Here is a 23,118-nt window from a genome sequence, read left to right as displayed (position 1 = left end):
TCTGGGCCGCTTTACTTTTCAGATAATGTCCCAAATTCTGGGCCGATTTGGTTTGCAGATAACATCCCAAATTCTGGGCCGCTTTGCTTTTCAGATAATGTCCCAAATTCTGGGCCGCTTTGGTTTTTAGATAACGTCCCAAATTCTGGGCCGCTTTGGTTTTTAGATAACGTCCCAAATTCTGGGCAGCCTTGGTTTTTAGATAACATCCCAAATTATGGGCCGCTTTGCATTTCCGAATTCAGCCCAGTTTTGGGGAATCAGCTGACAGCCGAGTTTCTAAGTCATGCATGCACAGTTTACCATAAACTGGATCGTGAATTCATTTGAGAGTAACCCTTAGTACATTAATCAAAGTTCATGTATTTTTTACTCTCCCCAGAAATCTTTTTTTTTTTTTAATGAAAAAAACAAAAATGTAAATGTTAAAAAACGTATTTCTTATTACATGAAGAAACTACATTGCACTGAAATAGATACATGAAAATTAATTTAAGCAGTCGTTTTCCTTTATTAAAGGCTAATATTAAAACACATTTTTGGGAATGAACATGGTATTTCGAAAAAAGGACATCTCGTTTTCTTATGTAACGTCCATCAATATATTGTAGTGTTTCAGGTTCTTTTTGGACAGAAATGAGACTGCAACTGTGAGTAGATGAAGGCCGTTTATTTTGACAATAATTAAATAATCACAAAATAAAATCATAAAGTGAGGGAAAGGAGACTGGGAGTCAAAAGTGAAAATAAATGATTGTAGTAATTTTTCTTTTACCCTACCCTTCCCAGTCTTTTACCCGCCCCTCTTGTGCGCAAAACCTGAACTCCAATTCCCCTCCACACACGTGTACCACCATGCAACCCTGGCACGCACACACCACCATGCAACCCCTGCACGCATACACCCACCATGCAACCCCTGCACGCATACACCCACCATGCAACCCCTGCACGCACACACCCACCGTAGCAATTCTTTGCAAAATATATTTTCGGGTATTCAGCCTCATTCATGTCTATGGCAGTGTTATAAAACACATTTTCAGGCATATCTCTCGAACCCGAGCACGCAGAACCACCATTCAAAGTGATATAGACTCAGGGGAGCACCCCAAACCACCCCCTAAAAAGGTGTGGTGGTTCACCCAAAAACTCATGTCATGACGAAAAAATTCACTTTGCCAAGCCGTCCTGGCATTTGAACCATGAAAATGGTGACTCCTTGTGCGGGGCCCCATGGGGCCCCACCGCAAAAAAAAAAATCAAGTTCCTAACCCCCACAGAACCCGAGATACGCCCTGTCAAAAATGTCCAAAAACTACCCTTTTCGGGGTCATATCTACATGACCCCGGGGCCTAGAAACCGGGTTGAACTTCCTATGGTCATGTCTGGGGGCCCTCTTTCACAGGGAGCCACCCGTTTTCAAATGCTACATTTTCAACAAATTTACACATTTTCAGCATGATGGCATGTCAAGGTTGCATTTCCAATAGCTTTTGAGCTCCAGGTTGGCAAAAAAAAGTCTAAACTGGTGTCCTTTCTAGCTGGGGACACGTCGCTTGGAGGGATCGACAGGGGCCCCGAGGTGGACCTCCATACCGATTTTCAAGTCTTGGGGACTCCCAGAACCCGAGATACAGCACCCTGAAAAATGTCTATGGGAAATCCCATTATAAAACCCCTTTGGGGCAACGCCCACCATCTGGCGGTGGGGTGGCGTTTGAACCCGTGGCTGATGTCTTGCTATAGCTAAGACTCTTGTGCACGCAAAGAATGTCCTGAGTTTGTTGGCCCAGGGGTCGTGGAGATACGGGTACGATAAGGGACCACCCCCTTCCCTATGGCAAATCCCATTATAAAAACACCATCGGGGTAAGGCTCGGCCAATGGTGGTCGTGGGTCGTACGAACTCGAAGGAGCCCATTTTCTTTAGCTAAGATTGTTGTGCATCTAAAAAGAGTACAGAAGCACCAATTTAAGTCCATCCCAAGTGTTTCGGAGCACAGTTTTGCACCAAAAGCGAGGGGAGGCGAAAAAAAGCACTATATACCCTATTCTTTAAGATATCACTTTGCAGTGCAAATCTGAGGAACGCAACCACTTAGCAACTTGCAAATTGGTACTGCAATTTAAAGGCCTGTAGTGTCAGACTGGTAGTGCCTAACTGATTAAAGAATTAAGCTTACTGTTTGTTGTTCTGTCCTAAACCAGCAGTTTGTCACCCAGATTTATTAATTAAACGAGGGGGTGGTCATCAGATTATTCTCCATTTTATTGTAACTGAGGTACCGTTCAGTTGAGCGAAAATTGTAAAGGGGTACTCGAGCTGAAACCTCCAGATAGAAGGGGTACAGTTTCAAAAAAAGGTTGAAAACCCCTGACCTACAGTATAAATGATCAGGAATAGATAAGGGAAATGCTGACTAATACAATACAATAGGATTTATTTGAAGTTGTTGAAGGGCACTGGTCTCTTAAACCCAGAAGTTCTGATAAACCCCTATGCCTCACTATATATTGATGGACATTACATAAGCAAATTAGATGACCTTTTTTTTTTGATATACCATGTTCCTAAATGTTTTCTGAGGAGAGTAAAAAATACATTAACTTTGATTCATGTACTCTTAAATGAATTAACGGTCCAGTTTATGGTAAACTGTGCATGCATGACTTAGAAACTCGGCTGTCAGCTAAGCAGAATATCTAAAAAACTGGCCTGAATTAGAAAATGCAGAATTCGGAACGTTATCTGAAAACCAGAGCAGCCCAGAAATTGGGATGTTATCAAAGCGGCCCAGAATTTGGGACGTTACCAAAGCGGCCCAGAATTTGGGATGTTATCTGCAAACCAAATCGGCCCAGAATTTGGGACATTATTTGAAAAGTAAAGCGGCCCAGAATTTGCGATGTAAATGAAAACAGGGGCAGTCTATATGTAAAACTGTGATTACATTAGAGGTAAACTAATGTATCCTGTAACAAAACTGCAATAGCGTATATGTTTTATATTAAAATATATCGCAAAAACGATTATAGATATATGCTACTTGAAAGAAAAAAGTACACCACCACAGAAAGCCAATTCTTACATTCGTGCATAACATGATAATTTATATAAATAATTCCTCATAGTTTGTAATATCAGTACAGTGTAATACCACATTATATTTTAATGGTAAGGTTGTGTAAAGCAGATCACCCTCTCTATCTGATCACAATGTTAAAAATGCCTCCACGCTTTTCCACTCGTGTGACGACGTATTCATGTGACAGACATGGACCAATCAAAACGCTAGACTGTTATGCGGTTCCATCCCAAAAACCGGGCCTGTGTCATACCTCCTGGGATCCTTCAAGAAGCTGCTTGATGAGATTCTGGGATCAATAAACTACAAACAACCAAACGAGCAAGATGGGCTGAATGGCCTCCTCTCGTTTGTAAACTTTCTTATGTTCTTATGTCCTTATTTACCATCACTTAGCTATAAGACGACATTGTTCCATCGGGTGTACAGGTAGCTAAAGGCCACACAGCTATCATTATCATTTTGTACTTAATCATATCCTGATGTAACTATCACTATTTAATCATATCCTGATGTAACTTTCACTATTATCTGCTGTATTATTGAATTGTGATTTGTCACACTTGAGAATTATTGTATTTCTTGTTCTTATTGTATGACTTATATTGTAACACTTGAATGTATTTGTATTTGCTTGCGATTGTAAGTCGCCCTGGATAAGGGCGTCTGCTAAGAAATAAATAATAATAATAATAATAATAATTAACGTGTAAAAACAACAATGAAATAGGACATCACCACTTTAAGAAGAGCGTGTGGGCGTGGCTTAACTCACATCTACCAATGAACGCGGTGTCTTTACCTCATTTTGAAACACTAAAAACCACACCCTAAATGGGCGGTCCAATTTTTTTTTTTGTGCCTGCGAGAAACGTCACGCCGGCGTGACGTTGTGTCAGCTGACGGGGCGCCGCTGAGGAAGGAAGGAGAGTCGGACATCTTGGAAAGGAGACGGGAGAGAGCGCGGAAGAGGCTCCTTGCTCATATACACCGCACACAGGGAGAAAAGGGATCGATGAAAACACCCTGACGCGGGGGACAGAGACACAGAGAGAGACAGGTGAGCGGAGGAACTGGGAAATAAGAGCCACGTCTCCGGAGCTGGGGGTCTGTGAACCTTTTTTTAAAAAAAATCTTAAATAACATTGGGCTTGTTCTAAATGGGAATTGTACACGGCTCATAACTGAAAACATGGCAGTTATATTTAGGGTAGATGCTGGGGTAGACATCTTGCTTACTACTGGTATCCTCCTATGGGTAGAGGCAGCAGCTGAATGTAGTCTTCCCTATTATTATTGGGACGTATCTAAACACAATTAAAACCAGCACACTGAATCCTGGCTTATATATCAATTGACAGTTATGTGTTTCTGATCGGAGTCGCGCCGGGTGAAGTAAATAAGTGATCTGGTGACCGAGACGCAGGCAGACATTTTGGAAACGGATCGATATCTCATTCATTCGTGTATTTGGTGGATATGTCGTTAGGCTGTTTTACCTTTAATGTATTATTATAATATACTCGGCTTGTGTAATGGGGGCTGGGTTTTGCTATCGGTAGTCATTGCCTGCCTGCTGCAGATGGTAAAATCACTTGACAGGGCTACACTAGTAGCCCGGCGCCAGTACAGCCCACACCCTTAAATGAAATTCTGCATCCGATGGACTAGCATAGCAAAACAAAAAAACGGGACCTTTGCGTCTTTCACTGTCCATTGGTTTGGGAAGTGTATGTTTTCATATGGTTTCATAAGTGTGTCTCAGCGGGAGATTTGGTGGTACAGTGGTGAGCATCGGTGAAAATTGATACACAGCGCAATGTAGAGACGGTATTCCTAAAGCAGGGCGACATCTTGAATTGCGTTTTTATTCTGTGGGCGTATTTCTGTCCTTGCATGGGCGGGAGGTAGGGTTATTGAAATACAGTAGCGGTGTTATATATAAATATGGAAAATTGATGTAGCACTAGTTCGTAAATATTGTAATTTCTCGACTACCAGTATATGTAGGGATCATAATGACAGAATATTCTCTGTTGAAATGACGTGCAGTTACTGAACAAGCGCAATTCAGCTATGCTCCCCTCCGATGCTGAAGCCAACGCAATATCTGCTGTTCTGAGCCACATTGCTAGGAATCATTCAGACAATGAAAGCTTATGTCTGGGTCTGAAGTCTCTCATAAATTGATAAGCACACTTATTTGTGCGTATTGGTATCTACAGCACCTCTGTGTAAAGACCCTGAGTGGCTAGGATAGGTGCTATCAAATGTTTCAAATTTCTGTAGATGCAAATAGTGTTACTTGTATATTGCATCCATTTAAAAGACGTAAGTACAGATAAGGAAATGCAGTATTTAATGAGCCTTGCAAAGCAGGACAGTGGTGCTTGCCAGCCACAACGTGGGTCCCATTTGTGTTTATAGAAGCATCATTTTAAATAATGGAAGTGCAGGGCAGTGCATTGTAGTGTGTGTTCACAGTGGACAGGCCTGATGTGCTCCCTCTTGCACTGCAGTCCACTGCTCTTGCCTTCATGCTATACACCAGCACCTCTGCAGTGGGGAGCCCTGATTCCCACAGCTGAGGTCTCACAAGGTCTTTGAAAGCTGAGCTCGCTGGCACTGCACTGGGCCATCTGGAGGCCAGTCCTGGCTCCTGTGTACAGTTACGCTGTGTTTGTCTTCCACAGTTAGGAAGAAAAACCCTTGCACGCACCTGCTAGTACAGTGCACAAACAGACTGTTCATGTTGGTTAGGTCCTGTTGTGGCATTCTGTATTATACATACACAGATGTTAAATGTACTGGGGACCTGCCTTCAGCCACACACAGGGTCAGCGCCTGGCTGATCAGTAGGTGCTTGGTCGGACCTTGCTTTCTCAGAGTTGTCATTTTCCCTAGAAAGATTTTTTTTTTTTTTTTTTACTATCTAGACCCTACAGTGCCAGCGAGAGCTGGTTTTGAATATTAGGTTCCTTTATAGATTTGTATTCTGTATCTGAGCACCCATACCCTCTCACTACAATAGCAGTCCTGTGTCTGTTGACCCTGTTAATCACTACAGGACGAAATCACAGGAGACAGGCGCTGCTGCATGTTCTGTGAGTCTGGGACAGGATAGAGCTCAGATAGACAGAGGCTTGGATTGCCTGTGTGAGCCTCTCTGTGTTCTGAGACAGGGAGAGTGATGCCCCAGGATATGCACAAGTGAAATTACTCTGGTCAGTTCAGACTGATTGGAAGCAAAGCAAAAGGGCAAAGCGTCCATTCGCGTGTGGAGCCATGACTACCCTCCCCCCTCCCCCCCCCCCCCTTGCAGTCATTATCAGTGCTTAGCCAAGACCCAACTAGACCAGATAACGCGTCTAACTGGTGGAGGAGGGTGTGGAGTAACAAGCTGCCATTGCTTTAGCGTGCGCACAAGATAGGCCCTGCAGGGTGAAATGTTTTCCATGCAGGAGTATTGAGAGTATATTGTGTTCACAGGTGGAAAGAACATGGGTTTATCATGTTTCAATGTTCTTTCATGATTGGTTGGAGAAAAAATGGCTATTGTTGCACCATCACAAATGGCAGTGCACAGTGCTGCTCTGAGAATGAGGCACAAATCACTGTCTAATCTGCAAATAATGCTAACCTTGGTGTCCTGGTAAAAATCCAATACCTGGCTAATTATTTTTTGACTTCAAACAAATGAACCTTGTTGACAAATAGAAGCTAGGTTGCAGCCTGAGCTTTAACTAAAAAAAAAAAAAGTGGAGTTCCTGCTCGGTACTGTAGTAGCACTTGATTTCCTTTCAGATGTTATGTTAATTTACATCCAGTCGTCATGAGGTTAAAGAGAAGAAGGTTACTCTCACTGCGATGATGAAAGAAGCACAAAGACCGTCTGGTTTTCAATGTTTCACGTATGGAGGGCAGTCTGCACCACTTGCTGAACCATACACTGCGTGCTGAAGCGGGTGTGTATTGCAGTGTGCACTGCCATTCCAGGAGGAGGTTTGCGGCTCTTGTTTTAGGTTTTCAGGACTGCTCTATCACAGTGAGGTACTGATTAGTGCAGCCTCTCTGTGATCAGGACCTATCGCTGCAGAGGCCAGCCTGCAGCTCTTCCTTGCTACTCCAGGAAGGGTTGTATTCAGTCACAAAGGTACCTCAAAAGAACAGAGTTTAAACGCAGTGTGTAATGCTTCCATTATCACTTCTGTATCAGTAGGAACTATAAACCTGAAGTCCAAACTGTGACACATGTTATTATGTAACATAGTTGAAAGGTTTTTATTTGGCTCTGTTAATCTCAGCCATAAACTTGAGTGTGAGATGTTCAGCTGCCAGTGTGAAGGCTCTTCATGGCTTGATGGATCCCAAGACTTTGATCCCTTTGCTCCTGTGGCGCTGACTGCTTCATTCCACTCAAACCTGCCAATGAAACGAGAAAGTTCATCACGCAGGAGTCTGGGGGACGGGCAGGGGGAGCGGGAGGTGAATCTTGTGTGGAAAGCAGCAAGTCCAGGTACTCGGTCAGTAACCTATAGTCCTGCATCGGGGTATCTTGCTACCCTGTTTTCAGAATGAGAACTTGTGTCGCTATGTAACCAGAGACCTGACACGTTTCCCCAACGCAGGCTGGGAACGTTGGCTCCAGGGTTGCGGTCAATTCCGAATGGAATTGGAATTTGTTGGTAAACTCCAATTTAATTCAAGAATTTTAATTGAAAAAATCTTCAGGATACAGAATTGGAATTTGAATTGGAATGAAAGGAAATAGAATTTAATTCCTTGAAATTCCACTCATTTTAAAAAGTCAAATGCCACATTTATTTTATACTATATACTTTTATATTATATCACCATAAACAATACTGATTGCAACAGCATTTATATACTTTCAAATACGGTATCTTAAGCATGGCTCAAAGCTTTCAAAACTTAGTTTTTTGCATTTTTGTAATGAGATGTTTACGAGCTACAGTAGTCCTTAATTTGTTTTTCTTTATTCATCTGTTATTTAATCCTTTAGTTTTTCACTCCTATGTTGTTACATGCCATGAGTGGAATTTCATGGATTTAAATTTCCTTTCATTCCAATTCAAATTCCAATTCTATATCCTGAAGATTTTTTCATTTCAAATTCCAATTCTTGAATTGAATTGGAGTTTACCAACACATTCGGAATTGACCCCAACCCTGGTTGGCTCGACGGTGTCCGTTCAGTTCCAGTGCTGCTGGGTTTCTCACAGCTCTTCTTTTGAAGCTGCGTGTGAGAGGTGGTTTTTCTCTGTCGTTCCCCCCTGGCACACGGGGAGGATTAGGAGTTAAGATGGAGGGTTCATCGGATAGACATCTGAAATACGAAAGCGGCAAGCCCTTCGATTTGCACGGACATTCTGCACGTCATGTTTAAGGGTTGTTGGAAGTCTTGGAAACCGGCCCATTCTTTTGGTTTGTGTAGATGCTCAGTGCAGGTGTCCAGTCTTGTCCAGGATGATGTAACAGCCTCTCTGTGCCCCAGCATGGTGTTCAATATGATGCACACCTTCCTTGCTCTGTTATATTCGTTATTTCTCCAAAAATATTTGCATTGCTTGTAGGTTCCTGTAGGAGCAGAACAAAATGTCATTTGATCTATTGCAAAGCCTGCAGTGACAGATGAGCTTAGGGGAGCTAAACTGGTACATTGCAGAAAGTCGGGAGTCTTGTGTGTGTGTGCTTTTTGTGCTGTCGTTTTAAACCCACCCAGATAATTAAAAAATCAGAGACGGGTAGCTCTTTCTCTGCTGAACAGTCTGGGTGGATACACTGCCTTGCAGGAAACCAGGCAGGCTGTAATTCTCATGTCTCTATGAAACAACTGCTGAGTTAGTGTGTGGGAAGGAGGTCAAGCAGAATGCTTTAGAGTGAAACACAGCAAGGTCATTCACAGTCATGATCTCATTGCTTACTGCAGGGATGGAGAAGCTCTTCATGATGGAATTTCTTTTCCAGAGAGACAGCCTGAACGGTCAGGCGGTGAAGCCGTGTTAGTTAGGGGTGTGCAAGGGCTTTGCCTGGCCTGTGTCGGCTCACATTCGGGGCAGTTAGAGGTGTGCTTGAACCTCCTAGTGCTGCCCTGTTGTCGGGTTCTGTACTCTTTAACGCATCACAGGGAGTTCTTGCCAGGACTCTCGGCTTGACAGCTTAATCTGTGTAAGAGGGAGGCAGATTAGCTGTTGAGTAGGATAGCCTTAAAGATAGAAATTACTGCTTTCCGTCTTTCTCTGCAACACAAAGTGGAGGGGTGAGAAATGTTTGTGCAATATTCAGCATTTCATTAAAATGGAAAGCATTAATAACCAAACCAATGTGAACATGGTAGCCTTATAGTGTGGGGTCCCAGCACATGGTTTACTTGGGTAGAGGCGTTCCTCTTTGCACGTGGTCGCTGTGTTGAACATTGCCAGCCTTCACGGTTCTAAGTCATGGTGTCTAATGTATTTCTCCCTCCTCCCCATGCTTGCGTTTCAGGGCTGGTTTGATCGCCATGGGAAGGGACGACTGAAGCAGACTTCACAATGATTGGAGGACTGTTCATCTACAACCACAAGGGGGAGGTACTGATCTCCCGAGTCTACAGAGATGACATCGGGTGAGTGGCTGTAGGAACATGCAAACCACTCCAGCCTGGGTTCATATTCCAACCAGGCATTTAGTGACCAGGAGTATTGATACGGGACCTCCTTTTAATCGTATAGCCACCAGTCTATTTGTTTAGTAAAGCATAATGCTGGGGGGTGGTATAGTGTTACATTAGGAGGAACCATGCTGTCCTAAGGGGAAAGCTAAACATGGTTTGTATTGTGCTCTGTGATTTTATTCTATAAAGCATGATGCGCATGTGTTTTCAGGGGTTCGAGATGGGCAGTGATGTCACTTCCATCAATCCTGTGATTGGAGTAAAGCCCTGGAGTGAAACTAATGTAACATGTCTGCTGGCTTCTCCTTATCCTTGCAGGGTGAAAAAAAAAAAAAGATAGAGAGTACATTTCCATGCATGTCTGCGCACAAGTGAGGTCAGATATTGTGTGTGAAACTAACTCAAGTAATACATACCTGTTCTGGAGAATGGGGCAATAAATCCAAGGTTCCAAACAATGAAGACTATCGGTATTCTCTTCAGTTGTTTCCACTGCAATATGATCTCATTGAAATAATTGGCTATTCTGTCGGACTCACTCGTATTTGTTTGCCATGTGGACCTGACTTTAATTAAAATCTTTACATGAGGCATTGTTAAACCCCTCAAAATACTGCCTGTAGTTGCTAAAGAAAATGCACTTGATTATTTTCCCCGCCGTGGCGTGTGATGCATGTGGGTTTTCCCTGGCTCCGGCGAGCCCCGTTTTATTTAAGACTTGCTCCAGAACAGTAAGGACGCAGTGCAATCTCCCCCCTCTTCTGAATGCATCCTGCACTCTCCCCTGGAGGAAGGCATGTGTCTGCACTCCTGAAATGCACTGGGTCCCTGCTGTGTCTTTACCCTTAGCATCTCGTCAATGAGTCGTTTTGACCCGACCCGGCTCGGTTGGGATACCTTCACTAACACTAAGGGACATTACAATATGTTGAAATGTGTGGCGCTCCGGTGGGAACTGGACCTTGGTCCCGGAAGGTAATGGAGAGCAGGCTGTAGGGCTCAGGGATTCATGTCATTTTCAGGCAGTTTGGCTACAACTCTCATTTTAACCTGAAAGAACCTGGGAAGCCAGAGCATGACAGCAGAGGCTTAAGAAATAATTTCAGGGGTGTTTTGTCTCCACCTGTTGCGTACAGAATCTACAGCATGCAAACCTTTGCGGACATTTGGTTTGTAATTTGTGTGTGTCTGCTGCTAGCCAGTTGCATCTTTGCCTTGTAAAACAGTATTGTGGAATGCAAGTTTGTTTGCAGTAGCAGTGCTGGCTTGTTAACCTTGCACTAGCATCGTGGCTTGTCTGTTACAGGACAGCGAATATTCACCAGGGGGAAGTGAAACTCCTCCAGCACAGTAATGCAAACAGAGACCATGCATGGCAAACTGCTTCCAAGCTTCAAGCCTTTCCGGTGTATTGTCCTGTGCTTGCTGTTTGGCACAGATATGGAAAAGGTGCAACTGGGTGTTAATAGGCTAAGGCATGTCGTTTTGGTGTCTAGAGCTGAAAGGAGCTTTAATTAAGCTAAGAAATCTGTGACCTTTTTACTAAAGGCACAGACTACATTTTAAATGAACACTATGCTGCTGCTTTGAGCCTCTGCCTGTGACTGATGCTTCCTATATTGGTGTGTCATTAATCCAAAGGTTGTGGTGTATTTCATTTTTTACTTGTATGCAAAGTGTTTAGCTTCCTTTCTTTTTTGCATTAGATTTCATTGTGCTTTATGTGTTTTTCTTTTTCTAACCCTATCTCTCAATCTGTCACTCCTCTCCTCCCTTTCCTTCCCTTTGCTGGTGCCATTTCTCTCCATCTCATCTCCTCATTGGCTGCTCTAGGAATAGGTAAGAACCAACACCCATGGAATAATCACTTCCGTCTTATTGACACACGCTGCTATGCAATGGCTGGCTGACCATGCTTTCAGTGCCTATTCATTTTAACCAAGCCAAACTGGGGAGCCCGTTACAATACGGAGGAAGTAGCCCTGTCTCCCCTTCCTTCCTTCCTTCCTTCCTTCCTTCCTTCCATCGCTTCGCTTTGGTGTGGCAAAGCAGAAACTCTCCCAGGACTGGACCGTTCCCATCCCGGTGTTTAATAATGCACAGTGCAAGTGCTTTCTCGTACATAGATTGTAAACTGCAGAAAACAAAAAAAATCTAGGACTTTTGTACGTGCACCTGAAAGCAATGCAGATTGGTGGCTGCTTCCAAAGCATTGGATTGTGAACAACCAGAATTCAGAAATCTCTGAAAAAACAAGTTGTAACCCAGGAACGGCATGTTGTGCTCCCAGGCTGCTGAGAGAGAACTGCAACCATGCGCTCAACACCCAGCCTGAACGCCACCTTGAGCCCCAGTTCTGTTCTCTAATCGGTCAGGCTGCTGAAGTGCCAGTCCTCCTGCAGCAGGGGAGTGCCAGTCATGGGGCTGGAAATCAGCCATGTGAAGGCTGACCAGGGGTCATATAGGACTTTTATTAAGTGGTCTTGCTCTCTGCCGGATCATTCAATCCAAACGCTTCGGTACCGTCCCTTTACAGAAACAGCTTCAAGCCAGTAGAAACCCAGCGATGCTGGTCCTGGAGATCCTTAGTAAGTACACCAAGAGATGACATTAAACTTCAATGTTAAGTATGTGTCTGTATAATGATAAAACCGGGATGGATACAAGACTCCCATTGCATAGCAGTTTGATACATTTCTGGTTTTACTGTGAGTTTAATAAGACTCAACTGAGTGTTTTAGCTATACATGCTCATAGTAAAACCTGGAATGGAGATACTGATGTGCAATAGGAGTCTTATTTCCATCCCTGAATACAATTTAAAAAAATGGCTATGTGGCTGATTTACTTTCTTTGCCTTTCAAACACCAGTACATTTTAAAACATCCATCAAGCTGTTTATTAAGATGCAATATGAAAATACCCCCCATTGAGTTGTATAGCAACCGTTGAGTGGAGAAAACTGAATCTGTTACACTGCCGGCTATAGCATATGCTTACGAATGGTTAAAATGATAGTTTTACATTATTCTCATTAATTTACAGAGTTTTTATAAGCTCCATTTAGATGAATTCACACATGAGTGGGGTGGGTGGTGCCAGTTTGAGTGCAATGATCCTGCCCTCGGTAACATAGCAGACCTGCTCCCTGGACCATCACTGAACGCTTGGTATTATTGGGGCGTCTGGTTGTGCGTTCCATCATTGCAGTGGGGAGTGGTGTCCGCCCCCTGCCATTGACTAACGCTTGGTATTATTGGGGTGTCTGGTTGTGCGCTCCATCATTGCAGTGGGGAGTGGTGTCCGCCCCCTGCCATTGACTAACCCTTGGTATTATTGGGGTGTCTGGTTGTGCGCTCCATCATTGCAGTGGGGAGTGGTGTCCGCCCCCTGCCATTGACTAACGCTTGGTATGATTGGGGTGTCTGGTTGTGCGCTCCATCATTGCAGTGGGGAGTGGTGTCCGCCCCCTGCCATTGACTAACCCTTGGGAGACTGCAGCGGGGCGGGTGCCTTTGCATTTCAGAGCTGACAGCTGGAAGCTGTTATGACTTGGCAAGTGTTTTCTCCTCAACGGATGTACAGTTCATAATTGTAATTGTATTTAACTTTTATGAGCAACAGGATTGGCTTCTTCCCCACCCCCACCAAGCTGGGTTATATGAAATACAAACCTCTCTCCTAGTCTGGAAACCGCTGTCCTTTTTAATTGTGCAAATGAAATGCAGCCAAGTCTTGAGAGAGCCCTGCCTCGGGACTCTGGGACTGAAGGGGTTGGGCTGGGGCTGAGGGTCTATACAATTGTATGGTCAATAAGTCAATCCCATGTTTTCTCATCATGGAATGGGGCGGGGCCTATTCAGATACCAAATACCACCACCATTGGAGCCCTTCACATGCAGCCAGTTGTGCAATAACTGGAATACATTCTACTGTCTGTCACTGTTCTGAAACATTCTCCCTGCTCATCTATCTGAGAAGCCCCTTGAAGTGACATTGACTGTATCCACCCCGTCGCTGTATTAAATCCTTCGTGGGCTTGTTTTGTGCTCAGTGTTGGTCACCGTGCAGTCTGTAGTTTGTATGATTTGCTTGTGGAAGCCTCTCTGTTGCTGGGATATTTTGGTCAATGCATACTATTGACTGGTCTCTAGTTCTGCAGGCGTGCCTCCTTGTTTGTAAATATGTTGCATTTCATTTGTTCATCTTGCACGACAGCACAGCCGTTGAACATGGGGAAGGGTGTCTCTGTTAAAGTCTTGCTGTTCTCAACACAGCTGTCGTTTTGAGACTGACCATATTTACCAACATTTACAAATGTTTTTTATATAAAAACTGATGACGGCAATCGATTTAACTGCACAAGTTCTTCAATAATTTCTTGCAAGTTCTGAGTGATGAGGATAAACATTTGAGCGTATTCCTAAACCCATAAAAAGTGCTCCTTGTGTGTGTTCTTTTCCTCATGAAAAGGAAGCCTTTAAGTGTTATCAGGATGTAGTACTTTTAAAATGAAATCAAGGTTCCAACTTAATGCAGATTTTGACCTCTTGCATAATTTATTTCTACAAAGGCGTCCATCCATTTGCAGATATTTCCTTATGTTTAACATAATTTTTTTTTTTAAAAACTCAATATGGGGTGTGTCATTAGATATTGCTATGTTTGCAGACTAGCCGTTAGAGCTTTGAATACGTGTACATGCTGCAGCGTTAATGGAGTGCCCCTCTGGATTGACACTGTCTGCCTCCTCCACTCCCCTCCCTCCTTCTCTCTGGACAGGCGGAACGCCGTGGATGCTTTCCGTGTCAACGTCATCCACGCCCGGCAGCAGGTGCGCTCCCCGGTCACCAACATCGCCCGCACCAGCTTCTTCCACGTCAAGCGCTCCAACATCTGGCTGGCAGCCGTCACCAAGCAGAACGTCAACGCGGCCATGGTGTTCGAGTTCCTGTACAAGATGTGCGACGTCATGACCGCCTACTTCGGCAAGATCAGCGAGGAGAACATCAAGAACAACTTCGTCCTGATCTATGAGCTGCTGGATGGTACGCCCGGGAGGGAGGGGAGGGGTGGGGTACTGCCAAGAGCAGTCTTACATTGCATTGTTTTTGGGACCTGGTGGGCAGATAAGAGACCGTGGGTTTTTTAGTTTGTGTTTGGGATCCCTTTCTGCTTTGCTGTAGTTTTTTTAGGTTTTGATTTTTATTGAATTAATATGAGAAAATCAAAACCTAAAGAAAATACTGCACAGCTAGATTATTCTTCATTGAAGGATTTTTTTTATTTAATTCATAGTCATTATTAAATCCCAGTAATGGATTTGTGTGTGCGTGAGTGGTGACGTGTCTTTCTATTCCTTTACCACCCTCTTGTGAATTTTGTGCTGTGCTTCATTGTGTTGGCCTGAGAGACCGTCCTTCTACTGAACTAGTGCATGAAGTGCTGGCGATGCACAGTTCAAACTGGGATCCATTTCCATATGTCACCATTGTATCATTTCCTAAGAGTTACAGCGTTAATGAACTTCTGTCAAGGCCTTTCTAGCAGGCATTGTATACAGGATGCATCTCTAGTAATGGTTCCAGCTATCTGTAAATGTTTCCTGAGATCAGAATAACAAACTGCATGCTGCATTTCACACACACACAAAAAAAAAAACTAGTGAGAAACGATGCTGCCAAACTTGAGGATTATACAGATTTTAGGTGTTGCTCAGCCACCGGTGCTTAAGAAGAAAATGCTTACAGGCCCTGGTTTCCATGGGAGATGGGGAGGAGGGATTTAGCTGCTCATAACGAGCCCTGCTGTGAAGGAAAGATCGTAATCTTGAAGTGTAAATACACAGTATGTGATATTCCAGGCACAGACACAGTTTACCATCTGAACTGCTCAAGCAGCAGCATGACCTTGTTCTCCCACCACATCTTAATGCTGATTTCTCTCTTTAGAAATCCTGGACTTCGGCTACCCCCAGAATTCCGAGACGGGAGCCCTGAAAACGTTCATCACCCAGCAAGGAATCAAGAGCCAGGTAAAGACTGCCGCGAGGGCGCGCCCGCTGTCTGCATGCTGTACTCTGTGTTCGACTCGAGACGGACCGCGCCGCTGTCCGGCGTCTCAGTGTGATGTACGGTGGGGGTGGTGTGTTTACTGGGGATTGCAAAGTGAAGATCACCTCTACAGAACCTCGACATGTGGATATCCACCACAACCCTTTCCGATCTCCCTGTCTTGAGTCTAGGTAGGATGTCGTGCCTGTAGCTTCACTCTTCAGTTCCTGTGTGATTCCTATTCCCATGCTTTGCACTGGCCAGCTGCAAAGGAAAGTTAACAGTCAGTTAGACCAGCCCTGGGTGTTTCGCAATGTGCTGAACCAGCCTGATGGCACTGGAAGATAGCAGTTTCAACTTTTGTTGTTGAATTGCCCCTCCTCCCCCTCTGCTTCCCCAGCACGCCTGCTTCCCAGATGTGAGGCCTGTTAAAACAGTCAGTTCCTGTTAGTGCTGATAAAACATGTGCGCCCCCTCCAATCCCTCACCTGGGAGGGGCTGCAACCCTGTCTGTTGTTGCAGAGCCCTTTCTCCCTGACTCAGCAGCACACTTCTTGGAAAAGGCTGTTTTTCCCCTGATTTCCCAATGTGTTGAAGAGACCTTTGCTACCTAACCCAGTTAAGATTGCAGGCTGATAGAAAACAATCTCTCAAGTTCTATGATGGAGGAAATGGTGTCAACCCATTGTGATCGGCACCATGCAACTGTCTGGTATCATTGACTATAAATGGGGGGCCCCGTTTGATACTGCAACGAGGTGATCATGTAGCTTTACACCCAGTTTCACAGTGCAGCTTTACACCCAGTTTCACAGTGCAGCTGAAACCCTAGTATTTACAAGGCAGAGTTGCAACCCAGTTCCAGAGTATATTGGATCTAATTGTTTCAATGTGGGTGTCTGAGCCAAAACAGAATGTCAGTGTTGTGTGTTTCATTTTTTCATTTTTTTTTTTATTGTTGATAATTTTACTTTGCAATTAAATGCTTTAGGAAGTGAGTTTTTACCTTTACTTTGTCAGCTGTGTAAATTATTATTGCAAGCCAAGTTAACTTTCTTTTTCGCACAAGTAAGACAAACGATACGATAATCTGTTTAACCACATCACCTGCTAACATGTGCTGTGTTTGTACTGTCCTAAAAAAGAGAAATATATATATATTTTTTAGCTAGTGCACAATTCTAGATATTGGTGCTATCCTGTTGAAAAATGATTACTGTTGTGTGTTGTAAGAGCTTGGAATACCGGGCCTAACCACCTCTCTCTGTCTGTGTGTCTCTCTCTCTCTCTCGCTCCGGCACCCCCACCCTCCTGTGCGCTTGTGTGTTTAACTCTGCGTGTGCTGGCTGTGGTTTGTGCTTCTTCCTTATGCTCTCTGCGCTTGGTTGTGGACCCTCCTCTAGCACCAGGTAGGAACGCTACCCCTTCAGACCAGTTTATCCACAGCTCAGGGTTTGGTCATTCACGCTGTACCTTAAAGGATCTGCAAGTGACTGTTTTTTACTAAATAGCAAAACCAGCTGCTGATGTTTTTGTCTTGCTAGTGGCCCACTCCACGTTCCGTGTGTTACAGCAACATTAAGCACTGAATCGCTCCTTGTGGATTTTTTCTAAATGAATCACCCTTTGGCTGTATAACTTTACAAATATGTGTTGCACCAAGTTTTCAACCTACATTACAATGTGGAGGGTGTGTGTGCTCCACACTGTAACACACGGAATGTGGAATGGGCCTAATGCCGTTGCTTGGAATACACATGCAAACTGCTGCCCTGATAACAGTTGAATTTTTTTTTTTTTTTTTAAGTTGTGAGGTCTGGTTAAATGTCGCAGTGTTTAAGTGCTTCGCTCTCCGAGTTGTACACTTACAGCCTGTACACTGTGTGTGCCCCCCCTCTATAGACCAAGGAGGAGCAGTCTCAGATCACCAGCCAGGTGACGGGGCAGATCGGCTGGAGACGAGAGGGGATCAAGTACCGGCGCAACGAGCTCTTTCTGGATGTCCTGGAGAGCGTCAACCTGCTCATGTCTCCACAAGGTAGTGAAGCCTGAATGAACGAGTCAACTGTGTGGAGGATACGTCAAGGCATCTTGCCGTTCAGTCTTGTATTAAACCTGTAATTGCAGTGGGGGATGTGAAGGATGATGATGATGATTGGAGGGGTGTGTCAGGAATAAAGCAGGACCCTATGAAAGTTACAGAACAACATGTTTCTAATGGGAGTGCCACAAACAGGTTACTGGTCAAACCTGGTCCTGCTTTCAAATAAATAGACGTTTCCCTGATATATTCGGGCACTTGGGCCCCATCTGCTGTTCAATTGTAGTATGCCAGCTTAAAAAAGGTGGCTGCCCTATTTCCATCCAGCTGTGGTTTCTCTCTCTGTCACTCTCTCCTCACTGTCTCTGTCTTGCTTTCAGGCCAGGTGCTGAGTGCCCACGTGTCAGGCAGGGTGGTGATGAAGAGCTACCTGAGTGGGATGCCTGAGTGTAAGTTTGGGATGAACGACAAGATCGTCATCGACAAGCAGGGGAAGGGCACCGCGGACGAGACCAGCAAGAGGTGAGAGAAGAGAAGGGTTAACTGGGCCTTCAGCTGCGTAACCTTCCTGTGGCGTCGCCACTGCTTCCTTTATTCCAGGTCGCATTGTGTGTTGCTTTTATCTTGGCAAAGGGAATTGGGGTATAAACAGTTGGCCAAGTAGAAAAGTGAGCAGGATCCCACAGGAGGGTTAAAGCATCCTTTGTGTGTATGTGTGTAAAAAAACAACAAAAATTTGTATTTTATAGCATCTAAAATTAAAATATATAAATAGGGTACATTTGTGTGTCCACTTAATTTAAAAACTGGACATTTTGAGTTTTTTAATGTTGTTTTTATAGCACAGTAGTCCTTTCCTTGTTTTAGGCGTGTATATTGTTAAGGTTGTGTTCTGTTCAGTGAAATGCTTCTGGGTTCTGATTTTCTTTTTCTTTCCTTGGTTTGTTGCGGCGCGCAGTGACTTGGGGGGCAGGTAGTAGACACAATGAAACTGCTGAGTTTTTGGTTGTAGCTTTTGCTCTGTCACTGTGTGATGTCTGTGTTTGTGCACGTGTGTTCCTCCTCTGTGCCTGTGAGGGTTTAAGCCTCGTTTCCGCTGCCTGTCTGAGCTATAGCTGTGTGTCAGTGGAAACACCCTCCAGCTACACCTCACCCAGACTGTCCAGCTCAGCTATACCTGGGGAGAGGCAGTGGAAACCAGGCATAATTAACAAACAATTAAGTGTGGAACGGGTCAATGGTTTCACTTTTATTCGTACCCTCGTCCTTGATGTCTGTGCATTATTGGATTTTAACCAGCTCCTTCCTCACCCGCTCCAAAGCACCCGGAGGACAGAGCCGTGTTGAAACTGTTTGTTTTGAAATAGCATGCGTCTGTCCCACAAACAGATTCAATAGCATAGCTACAATCAGACCCATTTAGAAATGCCAAACTAAAAACTTTCAAGGACAAATATTTAGATAAGAAGTCTTTTCTCAGCGTCTTCAAGATCAGACTCAACACAATGCAAATTCACAATCAAAAAAAGAAATGCCATTTTTAAATTTAAGGTGGAATCGTCTTCTGCTGTGGAATACAGATGGGGGAGGGCAGGGTTCTGACCCAAAGCTGTGGAAATAGCCACTGCCTGCCAGGCCTTTGCACCTTCAGATTCATGTAAAACCTTCCTACAGTGTCGCCAGTATGTCTCCATTCCCTGCATGGCTGGTTATTTCTGGATAGAGTTCTGTGAAAGATTGCTCATATCTTTCTATACCGAGCTAAGCATAAATAAATAAATAGCTATTCTACAGTATAAACTAAAATGTGACTGTAACATTATTCAGCAGGTTTCATTTGACTTTATGAAGCAAAATTAGTTCATTCTACAGGGTGATGCAAAACTTTTGTGCAGGGCTGTACTGTACAGGAGTGGATTTTAGACTCCCATTGCATAGCAGTTTGAGCAGCTCCAGGTTTTACTATGAGCTGAACCTGTAGCTCAGCAGCGAGTTTGTCTCAGGAGTCTCGTGTCCATCCATGATGTACCGCGGCAGGCCTTGTGTTGTTTGATCTTGACTCGCTACCCTCCAGCAAGCTCTTCGCAAACTAGCTAAGACTATCATCCCTAAAAGTAACACTACCTCCAGTTTGATCGGCCGCCCCCCTCCTGGTTATTGTGTCTCACTTGGATTTGTGTAACCTCTATCCCAGCAGCGGCAAGCAGTCCATCGCCATCGACGACTGCACCTTCCACCAGTGCGTGCGACTCAGCAAGTTCGACTCGGAGAGGAGCATCAGCTTCATCCCGCCAGACGGAGAGTATGAGCTCATGAGGTCTGTACTGCATTCAGTCAGTAATGCTCTTTTAAAGCAGTGCTTTTTCAGCCTGTGTACGCGTACCAGTACTGGTGCGTCACAGGCGTGCAACTGTATCGACCTGCGTACCACTCAATCACAGAGCCATGACAAATTATGGAGAGAGGTATTTGTTGTGAACTTTTAAAGTTAGTGATGGGGGTTCCAAAGCAGCCTCTCAGTGCTGAACTCTTGTCAAGTAATTTGATGACGGCATCACATTTTCAGTTGGAAAGGCGGTTGTAATGGGGTAGGTCTCTGTTTGACAGCAGTTTAAGATTGCACATGGTTACTGGTACACCTGGTGGTCCCTGCTGGAAACGCTGGTACTTGAGATGAAAAGGTTGAAAACCCTGTTCTAGAGTATTAAACGTTTTATTTTTATTTTTTTCTTATAATAGAAATTTGTGAACAGCCTTGTCTGTTAATAACTTCTCACATTTGAAAATCTTTCTTTTGAAAAAGGATGCAGGTGCTGCTGGAATCTGAGTCTGGTCCCCACAAGCATTCTATTAAAATAACTATTGATTTCCCTGTTGACATATTTGATCCAGTTCTGGTGTTCTGGCATCTCAGAGGGCTGAAGGGCTTCTTTGTTTTGTTTTATTGAAGGTATCGCACCACCAAGGATATTATCCTGCCATTCCGAGTGATTCCTTTGGTCCGAGAGGTCGGCCGTACTAAACTGGAAGTCAAGGTGGTCATCAAATCCAACTTCAAGCCTTCCCTGCTGGCCCAGAAAATAGAGGTGAGGGTTTGCTAAGGGCAAGTAGACACACTGCAGGAGTCAAAATAACATCCACTGTGATTTTAGATCGGGTTAAAAATGCCTTTCCATCAGGACAATGCAAGTCTATCCAGATCGAACAGTACAGTCCTGGCTGCTGATTTATCAGAGTGTCAAAGGGACAGGCTGGATCTCGCTGAAAGGACTGTTCCTCTGATCTTTGGAACAGACCCGGTCCCTCCCACTTAAAGCAGCTGGATGCTGTAAATAGACTCCAATCCCCTGGCTAGCCAGCTTTTTTACAGCTGTCTAACAGCAGGGAGTTTGCAGTGTTTGGTGTGGTTTTTAATAGGAATGCATACTGGCGACCTTTCAGTTCCTTTACTTAGTCCCCGCTTGTTCGTTTTCAGAAACGAAACCCCAAAGAGATGAGTATACTTTAACATTTCATCTGACATGTGATCCTCTGGTTCCCAGGTGCGCATCCCAACCCCGCTCAACACCAGCGGAGTCCAGGTCATCTGCATGAAAGGGAAAGCCAAGTACAAGGCCAGCGAGAACGCCATCGTCTGGAAGTAAGTCCACAATTAGTACAGCGGTAAAGGCTTTGAAGACGACTAGAATATTTGTATTGGAGCTATGACAATGAGTGGTTACTATAAGATTGAAACATTGAAAGGTTTGCCTGTCACGATTTATCAACCTATAACTTAACAGAACTGCTTTCAAATATTGTAGGTGCACTGGAAAGCAAAGTAGAGGTGAAATACTTTGTGTATCTGACAATGGAGACTATTATACAACAGTGGGTTCTTTATTCCAATACCAGTGCTTTTTCAACACAAATAACCTGCTTTGCTTTATTTGTACCTTCCATTCCTTAACAGGCTGTTACTGTTGATTAAGTTACAGGATTTGTTATTTAGTGCACTACAAAACAAAGCGTCCCTCCTGATGCTTGCGCTGGATGGCCAGCGAGTTTAAGTGTGCCTGTTCATCAGTTCTCTCTCTGCTCTGTCAGGATTAAGAGAATGGCTGGGATGAAGGAGTCTCAGATCAGTGCTGAGATCGAGCTTCTACCCACCAACGACAAGAAGAAATGGGCCCGCCCGCCCATCTCCATGAACTTCGAGGTACACTTGGGTTTTTTTTTTTATTGTTTGTGTTGCTAGTTTGCTGCACAGATAAGCTCAGAACTTTACAGCATCATATTTGGCGCCTCTCATAATCCTTCAGAATACTTTTTTTGATTGTAACGGTGGGCTGTGCTCTTGTGTCCACGCTGCAGTGTAACGGTGGGCTGTGCACTTGTGTCCATGCTGCAGTGTAACAGTGGGCTCTGCTCTGCTTTGTTTCTGCAGGTCCCGTTTGCACCGTCCGGGCTCAAGGTTCGATACCTGAAGGTGTTTGAGCCCAAGCTGAACTACAGCGACCACGATGTGATTAAGTGGGTGCGCTACATCGGCCGGAGTGGCATCTACGAGACCCGGTGCTAGCTGCCCGCTGGATAGGGGGCGCTGTGTGTGTAGGGGGGCCCAGCCTGGCTGGGTATCTCTACCCTCCTACCCTCCAGCACTGGAACAGGATTTAAAAACAGAATTCTATTCAATGAAATAATGCACCGGCCCTATGGAAATGAATAAAATGAGATGTAACTTCGGGAATGTGTCTGTGCTGAGTAACCTGCACCTGTCATCTCTCATTTCTGACCTTGTCCATTCAAGCCCCATTCTCATCCATTCATACCCCATCGTCTCCCTCACTGGACCAGCAGAGCTAGTGTCCAGCTATCTGTGACTTTTTTGTTAATTTTTAATTTTGTTTTACTATTTTCTTTTAACACACCTCTCTCTCTCTCTCTCTCTCTCTCTCTCTCTCTCTCTCTCTCTCTCCTGCTTAGTTAACAATGCCCTGTTATTCTCCTAGTGAATTATCCTCTTTCCCTCTGTGTCTTCACTATTCTAATGATCCTCATACACTCTGCGTCCTCGCTCTCGCTCTCAAGTGCGCTGTGTGTACGTATTGTTGTTTTTTTATTTAGGTATTGTAGTTCTAGTGTAGTCAGCAACTGGACGTATCTACATGGAGTTATAGAAATTATAACTTTTTTTTTTCAGTGTGCTCGATAGGGATTAATAGATAGTGGTAAATGTTATATGTGCAGTCATTAGGGGAACCCTGTTTCCCCTCCAC

The 23,118-nt window shown here is 44.3% G+C and overlaps 1 protein-coding gene across 3 annotated transcripts; it reads left to right on the top strand.

The window, feature by feature from the left end:
• The first annotated feature begins 3,969 nt into the window (after positions 1-3,969).
• Positions 3,970-22,585, top strand: LOC117417115 (AP-2 complex subunit mu). 3 transcript variants are annotated; one of them, XM_059034264.1, is made up of 12 exons: positions 3,970-4,197; positions 9,598-9,718; positions 14,549-14,814; positions 15,718-15,800; positions 17,722-17,857; positions 18,241-18,382; positions 18,819-18,833; positions 20,055-20,177; positions 20,811-20,946; positions 21,403-21,500; positions 21,947-22,058; positions 22,287-22,585. In XM_059034264.1, the coding sequence occupies exons 2-12, from the start codon at positions 9,645-9,647 to the stop codon at positions 22,419-22,421; spliced, it is 1,320 nt and encodes a 439-aa protein (XP_058890247.1). In that variant the 5' UTR covers positions 3,970-4,197; positions 9,598-9,644; the 3' UTR covers positions 22,422-22,585. The 3 variants fall into 3 exon arrangements, with proteins under 3 accessions (XP_058890247.1, XP_033884818.1, XP_058890248.1); XM_034028927.3 differs by having other exon boundaries at positions 3,971-4,150; XM_059034265.1 differs by lacking the exon at positions 18,819-18,833 and having other exon boundaries at positions 3,972-4,150.
• Positions 22,586-23,118: the final 533 nt, after the last annotated feature.

The sequence above is a fragment of the Acipenser ruthenus genome, chromosome 12 (assembly GCF_902713425.1).
Source record: "Acipenser ruthenus chromosome 12, fAciRut3.2 maternal haplotype, whole genome shotgun sequence".
Classification (NCBI taxonomy): domain Eukaryota; kingdom Metazoa; phylum Chordata; class Actinopteri; order Acipenseriformes; family Acipenseridae; genus Acipenser; species Acipenser ruthenus.
This window is presented reverse-complemented; position numbering and strand designations above follow the sequence as displayed.